Source organism: Pelophylax lessonae, assembly GCF_965119305.1.
Source record: "Pelophylax lessonae genome assembly, chromosome: 8".
Taxonomy (NCBI): Eukaryota; Metazoa; Chordata; class Amphibia; order Anura; family Ranidae; genus Pelophylax; species Pelophylax lessonae.
In genome coordinates this window covers 2,274,072-2,300,878 of record NC_138775.1, presented here as the reverse complement: position 1 = coordinate 2,300,878, position 26,807 = coordinate 2,274,072, and the positions used below count along the sequence as shown (strand labels likewise).

The window sequence follows — 26,807 nt, the reverse complement described above, 5'->3', positions numbered from 1 at the left end:
CACCAAACTCATCCCCCGTCACCGGCTCACTCACCCTGGACTGACGTGAAGGGCAGGTGGCGGCTTTCCCTGTGTTTCCTCCTCCTTGGCCAATAGCATGGCTTCTCCTTTCGGCCAATCGGGAAACGGGTCTCAGAACCCACATCCTGATTGGCTGGGAGGAGAATCGGTGTGATAATAACGAATATTCATTCGCTGTTGTCACACAACTGGGTGGGCTCGGGGTGCAGTGCTCTGCGCCCTGAGCCCACCCTTTTTTTTAAGCCTATTAGAGCCTCTGGCTCTAATCACGTGCTTCAAAAAAAAAAAAAGCCCCCATTGAACTCCATGCATCTGGCGCTCTGCATGAAGATTGGGGGAAGCACCGGCCCTGCGCCCCCAATGGATGGGCCGCCACTGCTGAGGAAATCCGCCTTTTACAAAGTTACAATGTAGTCTGATCACTTGGAGGAGACCGAGGAAATTCTTCCTTCTGCCTGCAGCAGACTGAGATAATCATCCCAGCTTAGGCAGAGTAACTGGAGCTCAAGCACAGCTTTATGATAAATTAACCAAGTTTGAATTAGTTAGAAATGTCTCGTCAAGCTGCCATATACACAACTGACATACATGTAAAAAAATTTTATCAGATGGATAGATGCAGAACCACCTCTGAGGTGCAGTTTGATCCCGGACGCACCCCCAACCTGACTGAAGGTGCAGCAGTAGGCACTTTGTGGTCTCCCCCAATTGGCAAAATTCTTTGCACATGTGCACAGCAGCAGAGCCTGGCTGGCTGCTAGGGCTGGCTCCTCCCAGAGCCTGGCTGGCTGCTAGGGCTGGCTCCTCCCAGAGCCTGGCTGGCTGCTAGGGCTGGCTCCTCCCAGAGCCTGGCTGGCTGCTAGGGCTGGCTCCTCCCAGAGCCTGGCTGGCTGCTAGGGCTGGCTCCTCCCAGAGCCTGGCTGGCTGCTAGGGCTGGCTCCTCCCAGAGCCTGGCTGGCTGCTAGGGCTGGCTCCTCCCAGAGCCTGGCTGGCTGCTAGGGCTGGCTCCTCCCAGAGCCTGGCTGGCTGCTAGGGCTGGCTCCTCCCAGAGCCTGGCTGGCTGCTAGGGCTGGCTCCTCCCAGAGCCTGGCTGGCTGCTAGGGCTGGCTCCTCCCTGAGCCTGGCTGGCTGCTAGGGCTGGCTCCTCCCAGTTTGGTACTCTTCTGTGCAGGAAGTTACAGGAGGACCTCAAGAAAAACTTGAATAGTTTCACAGCCTCACGTAAATAAATTGTATTGAATTGTAATCACTATCAGTTGTGGTTTTTATGGATCTGCCTGCAGATTAGTTTCTGTCCATACAACTCCTGATTTGTCCCCGCAGGTGAAGATCGCGTACATAAACTTCCTCAATCATTGCTACGTGGACACAGAAGTGGAGATGAAGGAAATCTATACCAGTAACCACATGTGGAAGCTGTTTGAGAATTTCCTGGTGGACATCTGCAGGGTGAGATGGAAGAGATCCGTATGGAGAGATTTGTCAGGAAGTCTAACATTAGAGATAACGGGGGGTGATGTGATAACGGGGGGGGGGTGATGTGATAACGGGGGGGGGGGGGTGATGTGATAACGGGGGGGGGGGTGATGTGATAACGGGGGGGGGGTGATGTGATAACGGGGGGGGGGGGTGATGTGATAACGGGGGGGGGGGGTGATGTGATAACAGGGTGACATGTTTGTGCTTTAGGTGTGTAACAGCACGAGTGACCGGAAACACGCGGACTGCGTCCTGGAGCGATATGTGACGGAGACGGTGATGAGCATCATAAATACCTTCTTCAGCTCTCCGTTCTCCGATCAGAGCACCACGCTGCAGGTCAGGTGGAGGTTTTATTGGGACTATGATTTCTTTTGGGGTTTTTTTGGGAGGGATGGGGGGCGAACCTTCCTTTAGTAAATATGTCTATGTATGTTATTGAACACTGTCTGCTCTTATGTATATACTGATATAGAACTTTCAATAGTAATTGTTTTTTTTTTTTTCAACCCGGCATTAAGGTTCTTTATTATAACAATGTAATCCGTAGTGCAATGAGAAATATTCACCCCTGGCTCCCCGCTAGTCCTGCATTTCTCTGTACGGGTGGATCGGCCAAAATCCGGCTCCATCCAGGATCCCTGGGCTGTTTCAGGGGATGCCTGCAATCTGACCTCAAGCTCTCTGCGGGTTTAGCTACATTTATCTGTAGTCTCTGTGTTTTTGTAGCAGCACTTTGATGCAAGTCATCCTTTGTGTGCTCGCCTTATTTGTGTGTCCTGATTGGATCTTTAATCTATGGGTTTCGGTATGCCAGATTTTACTGCTTGAGCAGTGCCAGTGGCTACATCAGAGTCTGCATTGCACAGCACCCTCCCGGCATGAACACCGGGACACACACATGGGGGGACACAGAATATGACTCCAGTGAGACCACATGTGTGTGCGCTCAGCAGGAAGGGGTTACATTTATTTCTTTCAGAGATGATTGTCCTTTACAGAAAATATCTGAAGTAGTTTATCCATTTATATCCCTCTAGAAACATTGTATACATAGGAGGAAAAGATACATTGTATACATAGAGGACAGAGAGATACATTGTATACACGGAAGGGGAGGGGGGAGAAAGGTACATTGTGTACTATAGGGGAGGGGGGGGAATAGAAAGGTACAGTGCCTTGCGAAAGTATTCGGCCCCCCTTGAACTTTGCAACCTTTTGCCACATTTCAGGCTTCAAACATAAAGATATAAAACTGTAATTTTTTGTGAAGAATCAACAACAAGTGGGACACAATCCTGAAGTGGAACGAAATTTATTGGATATTTCAAACTTTAACACATAAAAAACTGAAAAATTGGGTGTGCAAAATTATTCGGCCCCCTTACTTTCAGTGCAGCAAACTCTCTCCAGAAGTTCAGTGAGGATCTCTGAATGATCCAATGTTGACCTAAATGACTAATGATGATAAATAGAATCCACCTGTGTGTAATCAAGTCTCCGTATAAATGCACCTGCACTGTGATAGTCTCAGAGGTCCGTTTAAAGCGCAGAGAGCATCATGAAGAACAAGGAACACACCAGCCAGGTCCGAGATACTGTTGTGGAGAAGTTTAAAGCCAGATTTGGATACAAAAAGATTTCCCAAGCTTTAAACATCCCAAGGAGCACTGTGCAAGCGATAATATTGAAATGGAAGGAGTATCAGACCACTGCAAATCTAGGAAGACCTGGCCGTCCCTCTAAACTTTCAGCTCATACAAGGAGAAGACTGATCAGAGATGCAGCCAAGAGGCCCATGATCACTCTGGATGAACTGCAGAGATCTACAGCTGAGGTGGAAGACTCTGTCCATAGGACAACAATCAGTCGTATACTGCACAAATCTGGCCTTTATGGAAGAGTGGCAAGAAGAAAGCCATTTCTTAAAGATATCCATAAAAAGTGTCATTTAAAGTTTGCCACAAGCCACCTGGGAGACGCCAAACATGTGGAAGAAGGGGCTCTGCTCAGATGAAACCAAAATCAAACTTTTTGGCAACAATGTAAAACGTTATGTTTTGGCATAAAAGCAACACAGCTCATCACCCTGAACACACCATCCCCCACTGTCACACATGGTGGTGGCAGCATCATGGTTTGGGCCTGCTTTTCTTCAGCAGGGACAGGGAAGATGGTTAAAATTGATGGGAAGATGGATGGAGCCAAATACAGGACCATTCTGGAAGAAAACCTGATGGAGTCTGCAAAAGACCTGAGACTGGGACGGAGATTTGTCTTCCAACAAGACAATGATCCAAAACATAAAGCAAAATCTACAATGGAATGGTTCACAAATAAACAAATCCAGGTGTTAGAATGGCCAAGTCAAAGTCCAGACCTGAATCCAATCGAGAATCTGTGGAAAGAACTGAAAACTGCTGTTCACAAACGCTCTCCATCCAACCTCACTGAGCTCCAGCTGTTTTGCAAGGAGGAATGGGCAAAAATTTCAGTCTCTCAATGTGCAAAACTGATAGAGACATACCCCAAGCGACTTACAGCTGTAATCGCAGCAAAAGGTGGCGCTACAAAGTATTAACTTAAGGGGGCTGAATAATTTTGCACGCCCAATTTTTCAGTTTTTTATTAAGTTTGAAATATCCAATAAATTTCGTTCCACTTCATGATTGTGTCCCACCTGTTGTTGATTCTTCACAAAAAATTACAGTTTTATATCTTTGTTTGAAGCCTGAAATGTGGCAAAAGTTTGAAAAGTTCAAGGGGGCCGAATACTTTCGCAAGGCACTGTACATTGTGTACTAGAGGGATGGGGGGGGGGGAGAGAAAGGTACATTGTGTACTAGGGGGGGGGGGGGGAATAAAAAATGCTGAACCCTTTAGCAGACCTGTCATTATGAATTGATCGTCTTGCTGAGTGTCAGGTGAAGGAAGATCCGGTTTTCCCATTTCAGGAATCTCTTTGTATCCTCAGACTCGGCAGCCGGTGTTTGTTCAGCTCCTACAAGCCGTATTCCGGGTCTATCACTGCGGCTGGCTTCTTCCATCACAGAAGGCCTCGGTGGAGAGTTGTATCCGAGTTTTGTCGGATGTGGGTGAGTGGAGGGGGTCACCCGGGGTCACTGGGGGTTTACTGTACTAGGAATTCCTCCCAAATGCAGCCTTTTTATAGTTGGGCCAACCACCACATCGACCTGTTCTTCCCTCCAAATCCCTTACTGCCGAAACCTAAACGAGCAACCAGGGATCACTGGTGGCATCAACCAGTATGATCAATGACATCACCTGAGGTCCCCACTGCTGTGTTTACATTGCCACAGTGCTGGGGATCTGTCATTTGTGGATGAAGTGCAGCAGGGAGACTTCGTTGGGTGGCGGACTGTTGTGGTTATGGGTTATCATCGTAAGGTTGTGGATGGGCTTTAACAGAATTCACAAAACCAAACTCCAGGATTAAAAAAAAAAGAAAACGCCCTTATTGTAGGGCCCCACCCCATAGCAATGGTTATACAGTTGATGTGTCTAGGGGTTAGTGCTTCCCTAAACCCCACTCCGGCTGTGCCTGGCGCTCTCCATCTCTGCCCAAACTTTCAGTCTTCGGGCTGGAGGCTTGGCGTCATCACACACCGTACAAGGAAGGACATGGGGGTATACCGAGGAGGAGGAGTCACCAGAGCTGATCGCACCTTACAGCGCTGTCTGCAGGGACGCTGCTGGAGCAAGGGATAAGGAAAGGGAAAGTGTTTGCACCGTATTCACCAACCCCCCCCCCCCCCCCCCCCAGACATCACAGCATTTAACTCTTTCAGTCCAGGGGGGCCACTGCAAGGTTGGATTTTTATTTTTTTAAATTCCTGCAGTTGGGCCTTGAAGGACTACATAGTACTGTTAACGCCATGCGCAGCTTTAGGGCAACCTAAATTGCGTATTTTTGCTCTTTAGGTCAAATAAGAGGAACCCTTTCCATTGTATTGGAATATGCTCCCTATGGTAGAGCCCTGCTCCCTATGGTAGAGCCCTGCTCCCTATGGTAGAGTCCAGCTCCCTATGGTAGAGTCCAGCTCCCTATGGTAGAGTCCAGCTCCCTATGGTAGAGTCCAGCTCCCTATGGTAGAGTCCAGCTCCCTATGGTAGAGTCCAGCTCCCTATGGTAGAGTCCAGCTCCCTATGGTAGAGTCCAGCTCCTGTTCCTTCACCTGTATAGTACCTATTGGCCTTTAAAAAAAGTAGTAAATAGTGTTTGACGCCATTGAAGTCTTTAGGAGCCAGAACAAACTTGGGGGTTCACAGAGTTCCTCTTGGTGTTTGCTGACCCCGCCCACGTGGGCTCACCCATGCACTTTACCATGGAGATGGGATATATTGGACAGATTTACCAGTCCTCACTTACCAAACTGTAACATGCTTCTGTTTTCTAATCTGGAGGAACATCTCCCTAACGGCTGAACTTTTCCCTGTTTTTGGATGTTTTGCAGCGAAGAGCCGTGCCATAGCCATCCCTGTTGACCTGGACAGCCAGGTGAACAACTTGTTCCTGAAAAGCCATAATATCGTACAGAAGACGGCCATGAGTTGGCGAATGTCAGCCAGAAATGCCGCCCGGCGCGACTCTGTGCTGACAGCTTCCCGAGACTATCGCAATATTATCGAACGACTCCAGGTAATGGGTGATTAACCTCTATGTATATCAGACCCGATCCCTTTACTTCTGTGCCTGTTGTGGTAAATTGTTTTGGGGGGGGTCTTGCCTACTGCTGTCCTCAGGGTTTGCAAAATATGGTTTAAGCTCCACCAAGTCCATTGAGAAATTTTTTTGCACATCACCACAATTGTATCTTATAAACAGGGATCATAGAAAACGTTAGTGAACAAACCCTAATAGTTTTTAGACACCTGACCATTAGGGATGATCGAACGGTTCCGGTTGACCATCAGTTCGGGTCGACCATCGGTTCGACCCGAACATTGGGTGTTCGAAATTCGGCCGAATTCCGAACTTTTTGCGGTAAAAGTTTGGAATTCGGCCTCCAGGACCGGCCAAAATGCAGTGGGACAGGAACTGGGCTTTAAAAGCCCGTGATTGGCCCAGAAACGTCAGTAAAAGCCAATTGAGGGGGCAGGAGTCTGCTAGTAATGTGATTGGAGTGACTACGGGGTCCAGAGGCCAATCAGGAGTGAATACGCCCCCCAGTATATAACATAGACCAGCCAAACCTCTAGCACTGTAATACAGAGGCTTTGGAAGAGTGGAAGCATTTGTGTTTCTCCTGCTGCTTGTGTATGGAGCTGTTCTTTTAGTGTGGGGAAAGGAAAGGGATATGCAGTGTAGTTAGGGTACTATATACCACTATAGTTAGATTCAATAATCTAGTTTTTGTAGGGATACCTTAAGTGTCAGGGTTACTGTAGTGTAGTTTAGGGTGAACTGACTCTGCCATGTCAGGGTGACCCCACTATGCAGATTCTGGGTTACGGGCGCATATATATATATATATAAATATATATATATCACACACACACACACACACACATAGATATATATATATATATATATATATATATATATATATATATACCCCTATACAGAAGTTAAAAAAAAAAACGCCTGAAACAAAAACGCCCAGGTGTGGAAGGAGGGTAACACCATCCCTGTGCTACTGATAGTCTAAGAAAAATAATCTGTTTTTCTGGTTCTGGACATGCTACAGAGCTGAAACTTCACATGTACACTTTTTAGACCCCAGAGACACTAAATCCAAAAATCTTCTTTTTTTTTTTTTTTCAATAATTTTTGCAATAATTGGCTCTCTATCAAAAACGAAAATTTTTAAGAACTTTTTTTGCCTGATTCATAGTCCCTGGGGTATGACTCAGAACCCTAGGCACTTTTTAGGGGCATTTATTGTGTTTTAGGGCTTCAAAATTGTGTTTTTTTTTTATTCCAGAAGTTCGGGTCCCATTGATTTCAATGGGGTTCTGGAATCCGAACCGAGCTTTCGGGAAATTCGGGTGTTCTGGTCGAACCGAACTTTTCAAAAGTTCGATCATCCCTACTGACCATCACACCTACATGATAAAGTCAAATGTATGTGAACCCCCCTCCAAATGGAGTTCAGGTGTCTCCAGTGAGGGGTCCCGGTAATACTCCATCATACAGAGACATTGTAGTCAGTTGTGCTCTTCCAACCTTGTGGGAAGTTTGGCGAAGACGCTTTTCTGTTCCCCATGACTGTACCCCCCCATGTACAAAGCCAGCGCCACAAAGACATGGTCTCACCAGATTGGTGTGGAGGGATTTGAGTGTCCTGCACAGATCCCTGACCCCAACACCACTGGGATGCATTGGAACACAGATTGTAAACCAGGTCTTATTTTGGCGCCCAATGTGAGGCCCAACATACCAGCCGGGTCTTTTCATTCAAAATCAATATCTGACCTCACAAATGGGACAAATTCCCACAGACACCCTCCAAAATATTGTGGAAAATTTTAGTAGTGGCCGATGGGGGGAAGCTGGGCGACTCCATATTAATGGCCGATGGGGGGAAGCTGGGCGACTCCATATTGGCGGCCAGTGGGGGAAGCTGGGCGACTCCATATTGGTGGCCAATGGGGGAAGCTGGGCGACTCCATATTGGTGGCCAATGGGGGAAGCTGGGCGACTCCATATTGGTGGCCAGTGGGGGAAGCTGGGCGACTCCATATTGGTGGCCAGTGGGGGAAGAATGTCTATAGTTTTGGAATGGGGATCTTGTATTATATTGTATTTGGTGAAAAGAGACCATTAAAAGGAAATTTATTCTATTTAACACATTTTCTTTCTTATATTCAGGACTTTGGGAAATGTTTAATGGGTGAGCTGGCTGAATGTAAAATATTGCATCATTTTTGTAGAAAATTACGTTTTTCTTCAAAGGAAACATTAAAACTTAGAGAGACAACACGTAGAGATATTGATCGCTCCCTGTATCTGCAGTCATTGTGGGATTCTGTATCTTCCTCTGCACAGGACATTGTGTCTTCATTAGAAGATCGGCTCCGTCCTCTGGTCCAGGCAGAACTTTCCGTCCTCGTGGACGTCTTGCACCGGCCGGAGCTCCTATTTCCTGAACACACAGAAGCACGGAAGAAATGCGAGAGCGGACAGTTCATCTGCAAGTGAGTGTCAGCTCTGTTGGCAAACAAAGCCAAGGAAAACCAATCCCTAAGTCCAGCAGAATTTTATCTGAAACAGTCACCTGTGCACACCGCAGGGTAAATGGAATCCAATTTATCTACTAGAAAACCCCCACAGACCCAGGAGGGATTCTCAGGCTCTTCAGAGGGGGTGTTAGCAGTAATTGACCCCAGGAGTTCTGATGTGGGTGCGGGCTGCCCCCATATTTTTAGGGCTAACTTTACTAAAGACAATGGGACTATATGAGAGATGAATCTAGGAGTACCTAGGACAGTATGGGTCCCCCTCCCACACACACTGCCCCCCTTTTAGCATGGGCGTCCCCCCACTGCCCCCTCTAGTATGGGTGCACTGCCCCTTCTAGTATGGGCGCCCCCCCCTCCACTGCCCCCTAGTATGGGCGTGCTGCGCTCGCCCACTGCCCCATGTAGCAAGTGTGCGCGTCTCCCCCTCAGTGCCCCCTCTAGTATGGGTGCGCCCCCCAGTGCCCCCACTGCCCCCTCTAGTATGGGCATGCCTCTCCCTGTAGTTTGGGCAAGCCCCCCATTTTAGTATATGGGCCAGCCCGCCCCCCTCTAGTATGGGCGCCCCCCACTGCCCCTCTAGTATGGGCGTGCTATCCCCACTGCCCCCCTCTCTCCCCTCTAGTATCGGTGCCTGACCTCCACCCCCTCCAGTACCCCCCTTTAGTACAGACACTGTGTACAGGGGTCGGTAAGTACCCTTTTCCCACATAGATTTGAATGAGAAAATACAATAAATAGTTATGAATATCCCCCGATGTAAATCCACGTCATTCACAGGGACCAACAATGTAACAACTCATCAGTTATGACCCCCCCCACCACACCAATGTTAACCCAAATGATTGATCCTCAGCACTGTGCTGCACCGGGGAACCCGGGTGATGTCATTGCCCAGATTTGGGGACTCCCCCGGGATATCCCACTCTGCATTACAGCGGCTGGGAATTTAGACAGGTGAATGGCTGAAATAGTGTGGTGGGGGATGGGGGGGTCAGCGAATGGGTCTGACCTGAACCCAAATCCCATTCTTAGGATATTTCCAGATATTCGATGTGTCCTGGAATCCTCCGCCTTTTCCCTCTTTCCCGCCATCGTCTGATTCCATGCTTTCTCTATCCAGGTTGATAAGACACACCAAGCAGCTGCTGGAGGAGAACGAGGAGAAGTTGTGTATTAAAGTTCTGCAGACGCTGAGAGAGATGATGGCGAAAGACCGCGGGTTCGGTGACAAGGTATCCGCCATTGACTGTGACCCATTCGCGGGGCACCGCGTCTTTTACATTACATGGGCCTTGGGGGTGAAAAAATAAACTAAATTCCAGAGGAGCTTCAGTGAATTACTCCACAATGGGATTGCATACATCCTGTTTGTTCTGTGTTTCTTCCATTCAGTGTAGTAGAACTCTCCTAGAATTATACTCTATAAAGAAAAGCAAATTTACCATTTCAGTCAGGGATGCTTTGGTCCCCTTTTTTTAAATCTCTTATGATTCTCCTACACTGGGGGTGATCTACTAAAACTGGAGAGTGCAAAATCTGGTGCAAAGGTGCATAGAAACCAATCCGCTTCCAGGTTTTATTGTCAAAGCTTAATTGAAGAAGCTGAAGTTGGAAGCTGATTGGCTCCCATGCAGAGCTGCACCAGATTCTGAGTGCTCCGGTTTGGTAAGCCAACCTGACTGTGATTATAAATAAGCGAAGGCTCAGTCTGTCACAACCTCTGACCACAATCTCTATAAAGTCGCCAAAGCTGCCCATTTATTTTAGCTTTTGCAGTTCTCTGCCACGGCTAACTTGGCACTTGTAGATCCCCAGCAGCTATAGAGACTGGAAGGGGTTAATTGGCTGCACTTCAGAAAGCTGCCACTAGATGGCAGGCTGCTACCGCTGTGACAGATCTTCGTTCACATTTCCGAAACGTTACCAATGGCAATGACCCCTTCGGTGATGAATGTTGCCGGAAACAGTTTTATGAGCAAAAATTTACATTTAGTGAGTTTTGAAACTGATACTTATAAAAAAATAAAAAAGGCTAATTTTGTGGCGTGCCAGAAAAATGGAGCCGCCACCACTGAGGGGCTTCTCTGATCTTCATGAGACCCTCTGAAACTCTTCATGTATTGCTGACTGCTGGAGCATGGAACACAATCTCACTTTAGGGCTGCCATTAAAACGAATCTTCCTGGAAAAGTGGCATCAAGTAAGAGGGCGGCCATAGATTGGCGGGTGTCTCGCCCTGAGCAGTGAGCATGGGAACATTTTAGAATCCATAGCCAAGTACATTCGTCCCTCTTAGTGGAAAAATTCTGGGACGTTGGGCTAATTTAGTGGTAATGAGCTCTTCTGCGTTTCTGTGGACCATAAAGTAGAGCAGTGGTCTCCAAACTGCGGCCCGGGGGCCAGATGCGGCCCTTTGCTTGCTTTTATCTGGCCCTTGGGGCACGTTCATAAACTGATACCAACAATGGGGCACAACACCCCCCCCCCCCCCCCCAATGAGACCAGGGAAGGGGCACAGTTCCTCACAATGACACCAACAATTGGGCCCAATAAGGCCAACGATGGGGCATAATTCCTTCCACTGACACCAAAGATGGGGCATTCTTTTTTTGGACTTTGAGACCTTTTCTACTCCCAGTGGCCACAGTCCAGCCCCCCTAAAGTCTAATGGACCAGTTTGGAGACCCCTGAAGTAGAGGGTTGAATAAATAGGTTGTAGCCACAGGGTGGTACCATGGGTACAATAAGGGTTGTCAGTGCCACATCCTGGCAAGTTAGAACCAAATGTAACACAAATTCCAACTCATTGTAATAACATTCAATAATCTTTATTATAATTGTCATAAAATAAATAAAAACAAGTGCACTCTATAGGTTTGGAATAGGTGTGACCCCCCCCCCTCCATGGGCCCCCAACCCAGAGACATAGGGACCATACAATAACTTGGCACAGAGTATGATTGATGCTCTCAAATTCTTCCAAAGTGGGGGGAATCCTTCTTCCAAAGACTGCAGCTCTACATGTTTCGTGACAATGTTGCTTATTCAGGAGCATACGGTGCGACTACATAAAGGAAAGATGCATATATCATACACATACATCAAATAACGGCTTGTGATGGTAAGAATGTACACACCGTATACACTTAGATATACAATACTGGTACAAAACAGTCAGAGGGGAGAGGGGGGGGGGGCAGTACTGTGATCTCTGAGAGGTAATAAATACTGGCACATCACTTAGGGGGGGTCTGTGTATAAAACATTCATTTCATAAATGTGAGAAACGCGTTGAATTAAACGTTACGGTTTTTTTTCTCCCAATGAGAAAATCCACTTCAGATCCGGAGGATTTACCACCTCCCCCCCCCCCCCCCCCTTTCATGACCAGGCCATTTTTTGCGCTATGGCACTTACTTTAACTGACAATTGCACGGTTGTGTGACTCTGCACCCAAATACAATTTGTCCTTGTTTCCCCGCAAATAGAGCTTTCTTTGTGGTATTTGATCACCTCCTTTTTGTTTGTTTTTTGAACAAAAAAGACTGAGTTTTTTTTTTTTTTTTTTTTAAAAAAAAAGCATTTTTTACTTTCTCCTATAAAACATATCCAGTAAAAAAAAAAACGTAAAAAAATCCGAAATTCTTCATCGATTTCGGCCAATTTGTATTCTGCTACATTTTTTTGGTTAAAAAAAAAATCCCAAGAAGCGTATATTGATTGGTTTGCGCAAAAATTATCTAGTCTACAGACTATGGGATATATATAATGGTGGCGATCAGTGACTTATAGCAGGACTGCGATATTGCAGCAGACAGTCGGGACACTTTTGACACTTTGTGGGAACCATTGACATTAATACAGTGATCGGTACTAAAAAAAAAAAAAAAAACGCACTCTCACTGTACTAATCAGGGGCGCTCAAGGGGTTCATTGTGCCTAGCCAGTGTTTTTACTACTTCTGGGGGGTGCTTGTACTAGGGGAAGGCATGGATTGGTCTCCCTGTTTAGCAAGACACAGGATCCATGTCTTCTGTAGTGACCAAATGGCGATCTGCCGATGTACGGAAGCATTGGCGGGTGCCGGAGTCCGCTATACCTGCCGATCAGCTCCTGCTGTGTCTAATTACAGTGGGAGCGGGGCGCTGGCGGCGCGCGCCCTAAACCCGGGGGTGCAGGATCATGTAATTAGTATGTGATCCTGCACAGGAGAGCCGCCTATCTGCTGTATATCTACAATATACGTTCGACAAGCTGATAATTTGTGTATTGTCAGCTCCATCTAGTGGCCAAAATGTGTTAGTTTTCTGAAATACTTTGAGCACTATGTATCATTTTGCCCACTAGATGGCGTTGGAGATTCAGGCATTAATCTCAAAGAAACAATACAGGAGATTTTTGTTCAACTTGCAGGAAATCTTCTGACATCGGTGCAATGAATGTTTTATTGATGGACTTTAATATGGGGAAAACGTATCTAATGCTATATCCTCTGGAGTTCCAGAATCCAGCTAAGCTGGCTCTAGAGGTTATAAGTCTTGTCTGTTTTTATTCCGGGGCTCATAGTGTTGTGGTACCACAAGTCCCAGCAAGCCCTGGAGACCCAGGTCTCAGATTACCACAAGTCCCAGCAAGCCCTGGAGGCCCCGGTCTGATTATTGCAGAGGACACCATGTGATTCTTGTGGGAAGTGTGGTCACAGGTGAGGGGTTCAGTGTGGAGACCTAATTCAATGCTCTTTCCTCTCTTGCAGCTTGTAGCCATTGACGCTGTGGAAAATTCTGAGGTTGTGACCCGTCTGTCACTTCTGTCACCCCAATTCCATTTCCTTCCCTATTCTCCTCTGCGGAGGGTTGTGTGTCTTCACCGAACCGGCCGTCCTTCCTCTTACCGTCCTTCCTCATACCCTCCCTGTGTTTTCTCCTGTGACCTTCTGTACTTCTGTTCCTGCTTCTGTCTGTGACATTCACGTGGCTTTGTTTGTATTGGCTTAAAGAACAACTCTGGATTCAGAACCACAAGACAGCAGCAAGGTGGTCACCAGTGGAAATTATTATTATTGGGTGTGACCCATTCATTCTTCTCTACCATCTACTGGTTATGTACCAGGAGTTGTAGGTAAAGGATTTAGTGGGGTTCCCTGAGACTGGGGGGGTCCCCATGATAGAAAGGTTGAATGGCGCCTCTATCCGGAGATGCGTTGGACCTTCAATCCATTTTGGTTTCTGCAGCCCAGTCCAAGTCTTTATAATGCTTCAATGTGAGGATATATGGGACCGGTCTGGATGGACTGGGGGGCTTCATTCAAACTTCCCAACCATGCAACTGGGAGAGGGGTAACTGAACCCTGAAATGAAGACTGGGGGAGGGGGAGCAGGATCCCGATGCCTTTTTGCGTTTGAAAATGTCTCATTAGAGTACCCAACTCTTCAATTTCAGACTATTGTGGGGGGGGGGGGCTGTGCTCTTTTTATGGAGACCTGGTAAATTGGGGGTCCGGCACTCTTGCAGGGTAGACTGGCTGACATGGGGGGCCTGCACTCTTATAGGGATTTTGGGGGATGGGATAACCTGATTTCAAAGCATATTCCATTTATTGGAAGAGGGACTTTGATGGAGAAGACAAAGTAACAAAGGAAGTGTGTGGGACTTTAAAGGTGCAAAATAAATTTACAATAAATCCAATGATGGAGAAAAAAATAATTTTCCTTTTTTATATAAAAAAATATCATTTTATTTATTTCAAATACAAACATATTTTTCTGAAAAAACATAAAAAGAAGGAAAGAGAAATTTTGGTGATGTCAGCTCAACATGTTTCGCCATGGAATAACGGCTTCTTCAGGAGATTTACGGACATCTCTTACAAGTGATATTCTGTATACAGTATACTTGATGGAGACCTTCAGACAGATGTGCCTCCCCCACCCCCCCCCCCCCCCCAGTGCAGAGGATTACCAACCTTTGGTCAGTTCTTATCACTCACAACACTTGTAAAGCGGCTCAGACATCAGAGGACGGGTTGGGTGACTCCATTTCCTAACCTGATGACTTTATTGCTCCGCCATAAAATGGGAAATGACTGAAAACTGGATTTGTGCTGGAAGGTGTCCCTGCGGGGACAGACGGGAGTGTTGTGGACTCATTTCCAGTTATGAGCTCCAGACCTCTCCGGTTCCTGGCCTGGAACCAGCATATAGCATGCAAAGTCTGAACTCCGGACCTGTGTGCTTCTATGTGGTCCGCATTTCTGCTAAGTTGGTTCTGGCCTCCTGATCCCTCCCCCCTCCCCTCCATGTCTGACAGCTAGTAAAGCCGAGATTAGGATGTTGGGTCTGGAACGTACTTCAAAAAAAGGAGTCGGCAGTGACATCATCCATATATCTGTCCTTGGGGGCGTTTTCTAAAGAGAAGCCGTCAGGACAGCTGTGACCTCTTATAGTTGGCATGTCGGTCCAGAACTGACGGCGGCCTTTGCCTGAGCCGCCCCAGAGGCAGAATTATTTCCCTGGGAAGGGATCTCTCCTCTCAGAGGATCGAACGTTTCCTCTGGGAGCCGGGCAATGTCAGTCCTGTCATTGCAGGTTCCCTTTAAGGAATTCTCCTTATGGTGGTGAAATCAGACGGCCCGCTCCGCATGCTTGGGGACTGCTTGTCTTTCCATTCTCTTGGTGTGTCTTGTCTGTGTGTGTGAATCAGTGACCCCGGTCTGTGTGTGTGAATCAGTGACCCCGGTGAAGTCAGCAGGTCATACAGATCCCTACTGCTGGTGACTCACAACATTGGCGGAATACTTCACCTCTCTCTCACACTCGCCTTCTAGAAGATTCACCTCTCACATCGCCTTCTATATAAAGCTAAAAGGGTTCAGGAATCTCTGGTATAAAGTGGCCATCCGGAAAGCTTCAGAGGTTCCTCATGTCGTCATTTCTCATCTATAGGGCAGATTTTCCTCCTCACTCCCACTTCCCATCACTGACATTTCTCGGCCTCCACAGCCCACCTACCCCCTCGGCCTCCACAGCCCACCTACCCCCTCGGCCTCCACAGCCCACCTATCCCCTCGGCCTCCACAGCCCACCTATCCCCTCGGCTTCCACAGCCCACCTACCCCCTCGGCTTCCACAGCCCACCTACCCCCTCGGCTTCCACAGCCCACCTACCCCCTCGGCCTCCACAGCCCACCTACCCCCTCGGCCTCCACAGCCCACCTACCCCCTCGGCCTCCACAGCCCACCTACCCCCTCGGCCTCCACAGCCCACCTACAAGGCTGAAGGTAGGTGGGCTGTGGAGGCAGGTTTCACACTGACAATGTGCTTCTAAGCATGTTGGTGTGAAACGCGTCAACCTTTCCATGGTCTGTGTCCTTGTCCTGGTGGCAGTTTTATAAACGTTTTCAATAAATCTATTGGACCGGCGGAGGTGGGCAGCCAATTTCTTTCCCAAGTATCGATGAGGGTACCCCTGGTAGGTACATCCAGGTTACACAGCGCTGTCATGGCATCCCCACATTCCTGGGAAACAGGCAGATGATTGGCTGTGCTGAGTCTTGAGAAACAGGCAGATGATTGGCTGTGCTGAGTCCTGAGAAGTAGGCAGATGATTGGCTGTGCTGAGTCCTGAGAAGTAGGCAGATGATTGGCTGTGCTGAGTCATCTATGCAGTAAATCTCAGACGTCATCAGCAATGAAATGAGTTTATTTAGGTGGAGAGTAGAAGTTTATGGATTTGTGACTCACTGAACCATATTTACATTACACAAAGCCACACTGTGTACTGAAGGGTGTAGACTGGGGGGGGGGGGGGGGCACTGTGTACTGGAGGGTGTAGACTGGGGGGGGGGCACCGTGTACTAGAGGGTGTAGACTGGGGGGGGCACAGTGTACTGGAGGGTGTAGACTGCGGGGGGCACAGTGTACTGGAGGGTGTAGACTGGGGGGGGGGGGGGCACTGTGTACTGGAGGGTGTAGACTGCAGGGGGCACTGTGTACTGGAGGGTGTAGACTGCAGGGGGCACTGTGTACTGGAGGGTGTAGACTGCAGGGGGCACTGTGTACTGGAGGGTGTAGACTGCAGGGGGCACTGTGTACTGGAGGGTGTAGACCTGGGGGGGGGGGCACTGTGTACTGGAGGGTGTAGACCTGGGGGGGGGGGCACTGTGTACTGGAGGGTGTAGACCTGGGGGGGGGGGCACTGTGTACTGGAGGGTGTAGACTGGGGGGGGGCACTGTGTACTGGAGGGTGTAGACTGGGGGGGGGGCACCGTGTGCTGGAGGGTGTAGACTGGGGGGGGGCACGTATTGGGGGGCAGATACCATGGCTACATTAGAGGATTGATCAGGAAAGGTCCATTGTAATGGATGGAGATTTCGGATGAAATTGGGGAGGTTGTCGCCGAGGTGCGCCAGTGCTGGAGGACACTTCATCAGGAGAACTCCGCCTTGAAATGTTTGTCATTTAATTTCTTTGTGTTTTAGTATTCTAAAATACCTTGAAATCATAATGGGGTTGTGTGATACAAAGCGGAGTTTGATCTGTGATTGTGGATGAGGGAGCTAAACTCCCAGTATCTTGTCGAGTGCTCGACGCGTTTCTGTTGGAAATCTATAGATTTAGGGTAAGAAATGGATGGAGGAGGATGATTAGGAGTGTGGTGGGGAAAGGTCATTTTGGAAGAGGTCTCCCTTTAAGGTCTCTTACTCCAGAAGGAGTGTCTGAGCGTGTGCGCTTTTTTTTGCGTCTGCCTGGGACTGCCCTGTGTGTGGAAACTGTGCAAAGATGGTGCAAGGCACGTTATTGAGGAATTGCACGGTACTGCGGTGCGTTTTGGTGAGTGAATTTGCTGGGTTCCTGGGGGTACCTGTAGTAGGCGATGGCATCTGCATGCGCTTGTAAAAAGCAGCACGTTTTTTGGGTGCGGGAAATCGTATGATTCAACACATCTTCCCGCACCACACCTACTGTGAACAGCCCTGAAGGAGAATTCCACCTTTTGCAAAGAAAAAAAAAAAATGTAAATTTATCATTTATTTATTTTTTGCATCTGAGCCTGCGAAGCGCTGCGGCTGCGATTTATGGATGGCGGGTGCGATGCTCTGCCTCCTGCAGACTTTTTCCAGCTCTTGGTCAGTTCTGAGGTGTGGAGGAGTGCGATGAGGTCATTGAAAACTGAAGTCCCTCCGCTGCAGTGCTGCGTCCAATCAGATCTTGTAATGTATGCCGCAGCTGTGTGGGCGGAGCCACGTACAACCGCGCAGGTTTCAAATCTGTAAGGATGCCGCAGGATGGAGGCGTTAACTAAAACCTTCAGGACCCCCGGTGCAAGAAACTATGAAGGGCCCACCCGGACTCCTGGCCGGTGCCCTTCCCTTCAAGCCTGGGGCTCTTCCCACTGATCTTGGGGCCCTTTACTCTGGTTGCGGGGCCCTTTCACAGTGGGAACCCTGCCTGCCATCTTGGGGCCTCCCCATGGTGGTGGAATGCCAGGGCCCGGTCCCAAGTGTGACTTTTGTGATCCTGGAAGTTCACCCACTGGGGTCAGAAGTTTTTATTTTTTGGTATTTTATTTGTATTTTTTATCATTTTATTTTATTTTTTTACAATGTCACTGACTATGACTCTGTCCATTCAGAAAAGGAAGGAGCTGGTAAATTACATATTTACCGCCCCCTTCCTTGTTCTCTATTGTGACACATCCCCTGCAGCAGCTGGCAGGAGAGGGAGCACAGTAAGGAGTGGGGGGGGGGACAAGGGGAGCACACAGGGGCCCAGAGACAGGAGGGGCGGCGGGGGCAGGATACAGAGGAACCAATCTCCTCCATTTTCCTCCTAGAGCTACAGGAGGAAAAAGGAGGACAGTGATTTCTCTACATGCCCCCCCCCCCCCCATCCAGGTGTACAGGGGAGCCGCACAGGCCCGGAGCATTGGGCCCGGTTGCAATTGCATTCCCTGCAACCCCTGTAGTTACGCCCCTGGGGTCCTGTGGTGGGAGGGGCTGTGCATACAGGAGAAGAATCCTGTGGTGGGAGGGGCTGTGCCTACAGGAGAAGAATCCTGTGGTGGGAGGGGCTGTGCCTACAGGAGAAGAATCCTGTAGTGGGAGGGGCTGTGCATGCAGGAGAAGAATCCTGTGGTGGGAGGGACTGTGCCTACAGGAGAAGAATCCTGTAGTGGGAGGGGCTGTGCATGCAGGAGAAGAATCCTGTGGTGGGAGGGGCTGTGCATGTAGGAGAAGAATCCTGTGGTGGGAGGGGCTGTGCATGCAGGAGAAGAATCCTGTGGTGGGAGGGGCTGTGCATACAGGAGAAGAATCCTGTGGTGGGAGGGGCTGTGCATGTAGGAGAAGAATCCTGTGGTGGGAGGGGCTGTGCATGTAGGAGAAGAATCCTGTGGTGGGAGGGGCTGTGCCTACAGGAGAAGAATCCAGTGGTGGGAGGGGCTGTGCCTACAGGAGAAGAATCCTGTAGTGGGAGGGGCTGTGCATGCAGGAGAAGAATCCTGTGGTGGGAGGGGCTGTGCCTACAGGAGAAGAATCCTGTAGTGGGAGGGGCTGTGCATGCAGGAGAAGAATCCTGTGGTGGGAGGGGCTGTGCATGTAGGAGAAGAATCCTGTGGTGGGAGGGGCTGTGCATGCAGGAGAAGAATCCTGTGGTGGGAGGGGCTGTGCATACAGGAGAAGAATCCTGTGGTGGGAGGGGCTGTGCATGTAGGAGAAGAATCCTGTGGTGGGAGGGGCTGTGCATGTAGGAGAAGAATCCTGTGGTGGGAGGGGCTGTGCCTACAGGAGAAGAATCCTGTGGTGGGAGGGGCTGTGCCTACAGGAGAAGAATCCTGTAGTGGGAGGGGCTGTGCATGCAGGAGAAGAATCCTGTGGTGGGAGGGGCTGTGCATGCAGGAGAAGAATCCTGTGGTGGGAGGGGCTGTGCATGCAGGAGAAGAATCCTGTGGTGGGAGGGGCTGTGCATGCAGGAGAAGAATCCTGTGGTGGGAGGGGCTGTGCATGCAGGAGAAGAATCCAGTGGTGGGAGGGGCTGTGCATGCAGGAGAAGAATCCAGTGGTGGGAGGGGCTGTGCATGCAGGAGAAGAATCCAGTGGTGGGAGGGGCTGTGCATGTAGGAGAAGAATCCTGTGGTGGGCGGGGCTGTGCATGTAGGAGAAGAATCCTGTGGTGGGAGGGGCTGTGCATGCAGGAGAAGAATCCAGTGGTGGGAGGGGCTGTGCATGTAGGAGAAGAATCCTGTGGTGGGAGGGGCTGTGCATGCAGGAGAAGAATCCAGTGGTGGGAGGGGCTGTGCATGCAGGAGAAGAATCCTGTGGTGGGCGGGGCTGTGCATGTAGGAGAAGAATCCTGTGGTGGGAGGGGCTGTGCATGCAGGAGAAGAATCCAGTGGTGGGAGGGGCTGTGCATGTAGGAGAAGAATCCAGTGGTGGGAGGGGCTGTGCAATGCTGCCCATGGGCTCATGTTGCACCCCTATATTTGGGTGTAAGGAATGAACGTGCACAGAAAGGGGGAGTAACCTTTTTCTATGGCGCCCCATGCGTTGCGATCTTTTAGTTTCTCAGTCTTTGCTCCTTTAAGTTAAAGACGAGGAAGTGGCAGCGGTGACCCCGCTCTGTGGATTTATCCTTCCCTCTTACTACTTCCCCTTTACAAATATAGTCCGTGTGTCCGGAACCGCCGGCCATCGCAGTGGGTGAAAGTTCTGCGTTTCTCTGACTCGTGATTTTTTTTTTTCTTTTCCCGTAATTTTTCTGTCCAATTCTCCAGAACTTGTAATGACCGCAGCAGGTGGGCGGAGCCGGGAACCAATGAGCAGCGATCTCCCCTCCTGGAATGCCTGAGGGGAACGTCACCGCCGGGGGTCAGGAACGGACACTTAGGCCCCATTCACATACAGGCGTCTTGGATCCCGGGCAGAATTGCTGCGATTCTGTCCACGATCCCGAACCATTGCAAGTCTCGGGACGCCGTGCGATTCCTGTGACTTGCAGTGGCACCCGTAATGCGGCGCGATTTTGCTGGCCAACAAATCACGGTAAAATTGCAGAAGAAAACGCTGGATGCTTCTCGCCCCAAAAAATGTACAAGAACTTCTTCTGGGTGACGGGCGTCCTGTGATTCTGTTTGCGTGATTTTACCGCGATTCGTCAAACGAGTATCGTGGCACAATCGCACCGCATTGAGTGCCAATCGTGCCATTGCAAGTCACTGGAATCGCACGGGTGTCCTGCGACTTGCAATGGTTTGGAATCGTGGGCACAATCACAGCAAATCTGCCCTCAATACGAGACTCTTATATGTGATTGGAGCCTAAGAATTAGAATCGTTCTACTTCCAGCCCCAGTTCACATGTATGTGATGTCAGACATCCCATGTGACTCGGAGCGAATAATACAATGTGTGTGCGATGCAGATTGTACAGATTGCATTGTACGGATTGTACGGCTGAATTTGCTTCGAATCAAAGTTGCACAGAACCCTTTTTTGGGTCTGCAGCAGAATCGGATCGCATGGTGGGTCACAGCTATAGGATCCAATTCATGTCAGAACTGACAGTTTGCGCTGCAATATGTGAACTGATCTGGGGGTGTGCCTATGTCTCGGCCGATGGGGGCTTTTGTACCCCCTATGTCTCGGCCGATGGGGGCTTTTGTACCCCCTATGTCTCGGCCAATGGGGGGGGCCTTTTGTACCCCCTATGTCTCGGCTGATGGGTGGGGCCTTTGTACCCCCTATGTCTCGTCCGATGGGGGCTTTTGTACCCCCTATGTCTCGGCCGATGGGGGCTTTTGTACCCCCTATGTCTCGGGCCGATGGGGGGGGGGGGGGCCTTTTGTACCCCCTATGTCTCGGCCGATGGGGGGGCCTTTTGTACCCCCTATGTCTCAGCCAATGGGGGGGGGGGCCTTTTGTACCCCCTATGTCTCGGCTGATGGGGGGCCTTTTGTACCCCCTATGTCTCGGCCAATGGGGGGGGCCTTTTGTACCCCCTATGTCTCGGCTGATGGGTGGGGCCTTTGTACCCCCTATGTCTCGTCCGATGGGGGCTTTTGTACCCCCTATGTCTTGGCCGATGGGGGGGGGGGGGCCTTTGTACCCCCTATGTCTCGGCTGATGGGTGGGGCCTTTGTACCCCCTATGTCTCGGCCGATGGGGGCTTTTGTACCCCCTATGTCTCTGGCCGATGGGGGGGGGGGCCTTTTGTACCCCCTATGTCTCGGCCGATGGGGGGGCCTTTTGTACCCCCTATGTCTCGGCCAATGGGGGGGGGCCTTTTGTACCCCCTATGTCTCGGCCAATGGGGGGGGCCTTTTGTACCCCCTATGTCTCGGGTGAGGGGGGGCCCTTTTGTACCCCCTATGTCTCGGCTGATGGGGGGCCTTTTGTACCCCCTATGTCTTGGCCAATTGGGGGGGCCTTTTGTACCCTCTGTCTCGGCCGATGGGGGCTTTTGTACCCCCTATGTCTTGGCAGATGGGGGGGGGGGGCCTTTGTACCCCCTATGTCTCGGCTGATGGGTGGGGCCTTTGTACCCCCTATGTCTCGGCCGATGGGGGCTTTTGTACCCCCTATGTCTTGGCCGATGGGGGGGGGCCTTTGTACCCCCTATGTCTTGGCCGATGGGGGGGCCTTTGTACCCCCTATGTCTCGGCTGATGGGTGGGGCCTTTGTACCCCCTATGTCTCGGCCGATGGGGCCTTTTGTACCCCCTATGTCTCGGGCCGATGGGGGGGGCCTTTTGTACCCCCTATGTCTCGGCCGATGGGGGCTTTTGTACCCCCTATGTCTTGGCAGATGGGGGGGGGCCTTTTGTACCCCCCTATGTCTCGGCCGATGGGGGCTTTTGTACCCCCTATGTCTTGGCAGATGGGGGGGGGGCCTTTGTACCCCCTATGTCTCGGCTGATGGGTGGGGCCTTTGTACCCCCTATGTCTCGGCCGATGGGGGCTTTTGTACCCCCTATGTCTTGGCCGATGGGGGGGGGGGCCTTTGTACCCCCTATGTCTCGGCTAATGGGTGGGGCCTTTGTACCCCCTATGTCTCGGCCGATGGGGGCTTTTGTACCCCCTATGTCTCGGGCCGATGGGGGGGGGGGGGGCCTTTTGTACCCCCTATGTCTCGGCCAATGGGGGGGGGGGCCTTTTGTACCCCCTATGTCTCGGCCAATGGGGGGGGCCTATTGTACCCCCTGTGTCTCGGGTGAGGGGGGGCCCTTTTGTGCCCCCTATGTCTCGGCTGATGGGGGGCCTTTTGTACCCCCTATGTCTTGGCCAATTGGGGGGGCCTTTTGTACCCTCTGTCTCGGCCGATGGGGGCACCTTTTGTACCCCCTATGTCTCGGCCGGGGGAGGGGGGGCCTTTTGTACCCCCTATGTCTCGGCCAATGGGGGGGGGGCCTTTTGTACCCCCTATGTCTTGGCCAATGGGGAGAGTTGGGGGTCTTTGTACCCTCTTATCTGTAGATCCTGTATGTTAGGCCGGCGGTGTGATGGTGAGCCGATGGGTGCGTGGTTTGAACGGTGTGAAGTCGGCACTCCTCGCCCTCGTGTCCCCGGTGTGCGTGATCAGCCTGGGCTCCGCCGTGGACACCGTAACCTCCCTGGCTGTTTTTAGAAAAGGGGGGGGGGGGATTGAGATGTCAGGACAGGTGGGAATAAATATAGGCTGAGGTTTCTCCACACTCAGGATTACATGGTGAGGAAAGCTGAGGCTGAGCCGCCACTCGTGACATCCCTTTAAATGGAGTTCCTAAAAACTGGGGGGGGGAGGGGGCGCCTGTGACCAAAAACTTCTCCCACCTCGGATGTTTTCCCGTCGCTCCCTGAGGGCGCTGACCATAGCGGGTGATGTTGGGAAACCGGATGCGAGTCTTAATCTGTGTTTGTGTTCCACCGCAGCGGAGTTAAAGTTTAGCTCGTGTTCCCCGGAGCAGAGAGAGCGCGAGGTCACCCCGGGGTCAGCGCGCCGCATTGACCTGTTCATGGATAAAGGGGACCCCCCCCAACATGTTTCTTCAGATATTTCCTTGTCATGGTCGGTCCTTCTGGAACTGATCGTTACCACCTTAGATTACCCCCATCCAGTACTGGGGGGCTCGTCCAACGCTCAGGGCGAGGATGCAGAACTGCGCCCCCCCCCCCCCCAGCTACTAAATGGCCTACTGCCCTGCGCCCCCTTCTCTGCCCTGCGCCCCCTTCTCTGCCCTGCGCCCCCTTCTCTGCCCTGCGCCCCCTTCTCTGCCCTGCGCCCCCTTCTCTGCCCTGCGCCCCCTTCTCTGCCCTGCGCCCCCTTCCCTGCCCTGCGTCCCCTTCTCTGCCCTGCGCCCCCCCAGCTACTAATGGGTCTACTGCCCTGCGCCCCCTTCTCTGCCCTGCGCCCCCTTCTCTGCCCTGCGCCCCCTTCTCTGCCCTGCGCCCCCTTCTCTGCCCTGCGCCCCCTTCTCTGCCCTGCGCCCCCTTCTCTGCCCTGCGCCCCCTCCCCCAGCTACTAAATGGCCTACTGCCCTGCGTCCCCTTCTCTGCCCTGCGCCCCCTCCCCCAGCTACTAAAGGGGTCTACCGCCCTGCACCCATTCTCTGCCCCCTGCTCCAGCTGCCCATGTTTGTGTATTGTACACGTGCTACCAATTTCATGCTTTATGGTTGCCGGCCACTGTGTGATGAGAGAGGTGTCCCTCCTTTGCTGTCCCTGTTGCCCACCCCCTTTGTCTCGGCCACCCACCAAAAAAGGTTTACTGAGCCGGTTGTTGAAGACTCTACCGGGCCGTCCCAGGAATGGAAGATGGGGTGTCACCAGACAGGAAGTGATCTCCCCAATGGGGACACAGACAATAATAGATACCTGGCTGTGACTCCCCCCCCCCCCCCCCCCCCCAATCCCTTCCACCCCCCTTTCAGTCATATCTTCCTGCCTGCCCCCCCCCAAAATCAGTCCTAGATCCTGCCCCATCCCCCCCATCAGTCTTAGGTTCCCCCCCCCCCCCATCAGTTTTAGATCCTTGCTCCCAATCAGTCTTTTATCCTACCCGTGCCCCCCCCCCCCCCTTTTCAGTCCTATATCCTTCAAGGCATTTTTGTGTATAACTCCTCCTACTGCTTACATCAAGTTCTGAGGCAGGGGGATGTTTTCAGCAAGCTACAGCACCCTACCGGCCCCTCCCACCAGCCATGATCTGCCTGCATTACATAGAGAAGCACAGAGACCCAGTGATGACCTCACAGGGTATAACAATGTATTGAAAATAGCTTTTTTTTTTGGTCATTATTCTGTTGGTGGGTGGGGGGAGGGGGAACCCGAGAAGGCAAGATATGAGCAGATTAAACTTTAACTTTATTAAATGCAACATTAAAAATCGCACAAGGAGGATTTTCTGCGCCTAGAATGCGACGTTCTGCGACGTCCTGCGATGTGCAGATCTGCGACACCTTCCGTCTGTGTGATGAATATTCTGCATCCGGTTTATGAAGGCGATTTTATTATTTCTGATTTGATCCATTATCTGTAACAGAACGCGTTCCAGGAGTAGAATGGCGGCCGCCTCCTCCTGGGGCCCCTTAACCCCCCCCCCTGGCAGTGCCCGCTGAGGGGGGAGGGGGGCTGTTCTCGGCCTGTCTGGGGCCCCTGAACCCCCCCTGGCAGTGCCCGCTGAGGGGGGGGAGGGGGGGCTGTTCTCGGCCTGTCTGGGGCCCCGCCAGCCTCATTACATAAGATGCGTTTTCTTTCCTGGAATCGGATCCGCGTGTCGCTGCGACCTTCAGCACTAATTACCAATAAACACGTCTCTGTTTACCGGGGGGGGGGGGTTACCAGGACCGCGTCATTTCTACGCTGACCCGGATCGCACTGCCAGCGGCTCCTGACCAATACAGAATAGAATCTCAGGGCCCCGCGGTGCTTCAGCCACTAAACCTGCGCAGGCTCTGGAAGTGTCTTTGCCCCAATAGAAATGCACCCTTTATTCCGGTTTGTGGGGAGGATTGGAACCTCTGTGGGGTTTTTACTGCAATCTGCGACTCCTTTTATCTCTCCATTCACTCTGCAATCTTCACTCCTATACACAGCCCTGGCTCCTCCCCCTGCGCTGATATCACCGCACACTCTGAGCTTCTCACAATGTGCATCAGAAGCTGCATCCAGTCAGAGCCCCGCCCCATTTTGTGGCTGGGGGACATCCAGCATCATCCAACTCTTTGCTCCACAACCGGACTGTCCCTGGCCCCGCCCCTTTATTGGATTTCAGTTCTTTCAATCATGGAGGCCTGCCTAGGAACACCCACCCATCATTTGAGATTTGCATAACTCCTCCCAGGAGCCAGCCCACTGCTTGCATCAGGGCTGGAACTACAAGTCCCATGAGGCATTGCAAGCTGCTGACCGTTACAAGCATGACTCCCAAAGGCAGAGGCATGATGGGACTTGTAGTTCCATGTTGGAGGGCCACAGGTTGAGCACCCATGATATATATAGCCCTTTTCTCCCCAAGCCTGACCCCCCCTCATTAATTGGATTCCTGTTCTTTCAATTAAAGGCCCAGCGTCGCATGTGGGCGTTACCCTTTGCAAATTCAGCTGACAAAGGAACGCCCACTCCTCCAGAATGAGTTTTTTAATATTTGCATAACTTATATCAGGACTGAGGCCGGGGGGGCTGGGATGTTGTCAGGAAGTGGTGTACACCCCCTGCCGGCCCCTCCCACCAGCCTTTCCCACCAGCCATGATCTGCTTGCATTGCATAGAGAAGCACAGAGTCCCAGAGATGACTGAAAAAAAAAGTCATGAGCTTGTTGGTGGGGGGTAGGAAAATTATAAAAAGATCAGACTTCATCTGACGGTTGTATTTTCCGTCTCATTAGTCAGACGCTGTCTGTGGGGGAGGAGTTATGTTGGGTCTCTGAGGAGCTCAGCTGTCTGTCTGTCTGCGGGGTGAATTGTAACATCTGCAGGACAGGACCCCTCCTCCCCCGGGGGCCCCAGATGTGGAGGAGACGATTCCCAGCCCCCAGCAAAGGGACTTTCCTGATGATTCACCCATAGACTTGTGTGGGAGATTAACCCTTCCCTGGCCGGCTGTCTGAGACTGGAAACACATTGTTAGGTCTGC

The 26,807-nt window shown here is 51.0% G+C and overlaps 1 protein-coding gene across 1 annotated transcript in view; it reads left to right on the top strand.

Annotated features, from left to right (window-relative positions):
• The window catches only part of ITPR1 (inositol 1,4,5-trisphosphate receptor type 1), a 163,441-nt gene that overhangs the window by 74,363 nt on the left and 62,271 nt on the right, over nt 1-26,807 (top strand). Inside the window, exons 30-36 of the mRNA XM_082266152.1 lie at nt 1,345-1,470; nt 1,711-1,839; nt 4,475-4,595; nt 5,976-6,160; nt 8,510-8,658; nt 9,824-9,935; nt 13,457-13,489. Of these exons, the coding sequence (XP_082122278.1) occupies nt 1,345-1,470; nt 1,711-1,839; nt 4,475-4,595; nt 5,976-6,160; nt 8,510-8,658; nt 9,824-9,935; nt 13,457-13,489 (855 nt within the window). The remainder of the gene's footprint in view (nt 1-1,344; nt 1,471-1,710; nt 1,840-4,474; nt 4,596-5,975; nt 6,161-8,509; nt 8,659-9,823; nt 9,936-13,456; nt 13,490-26,807) is intronic.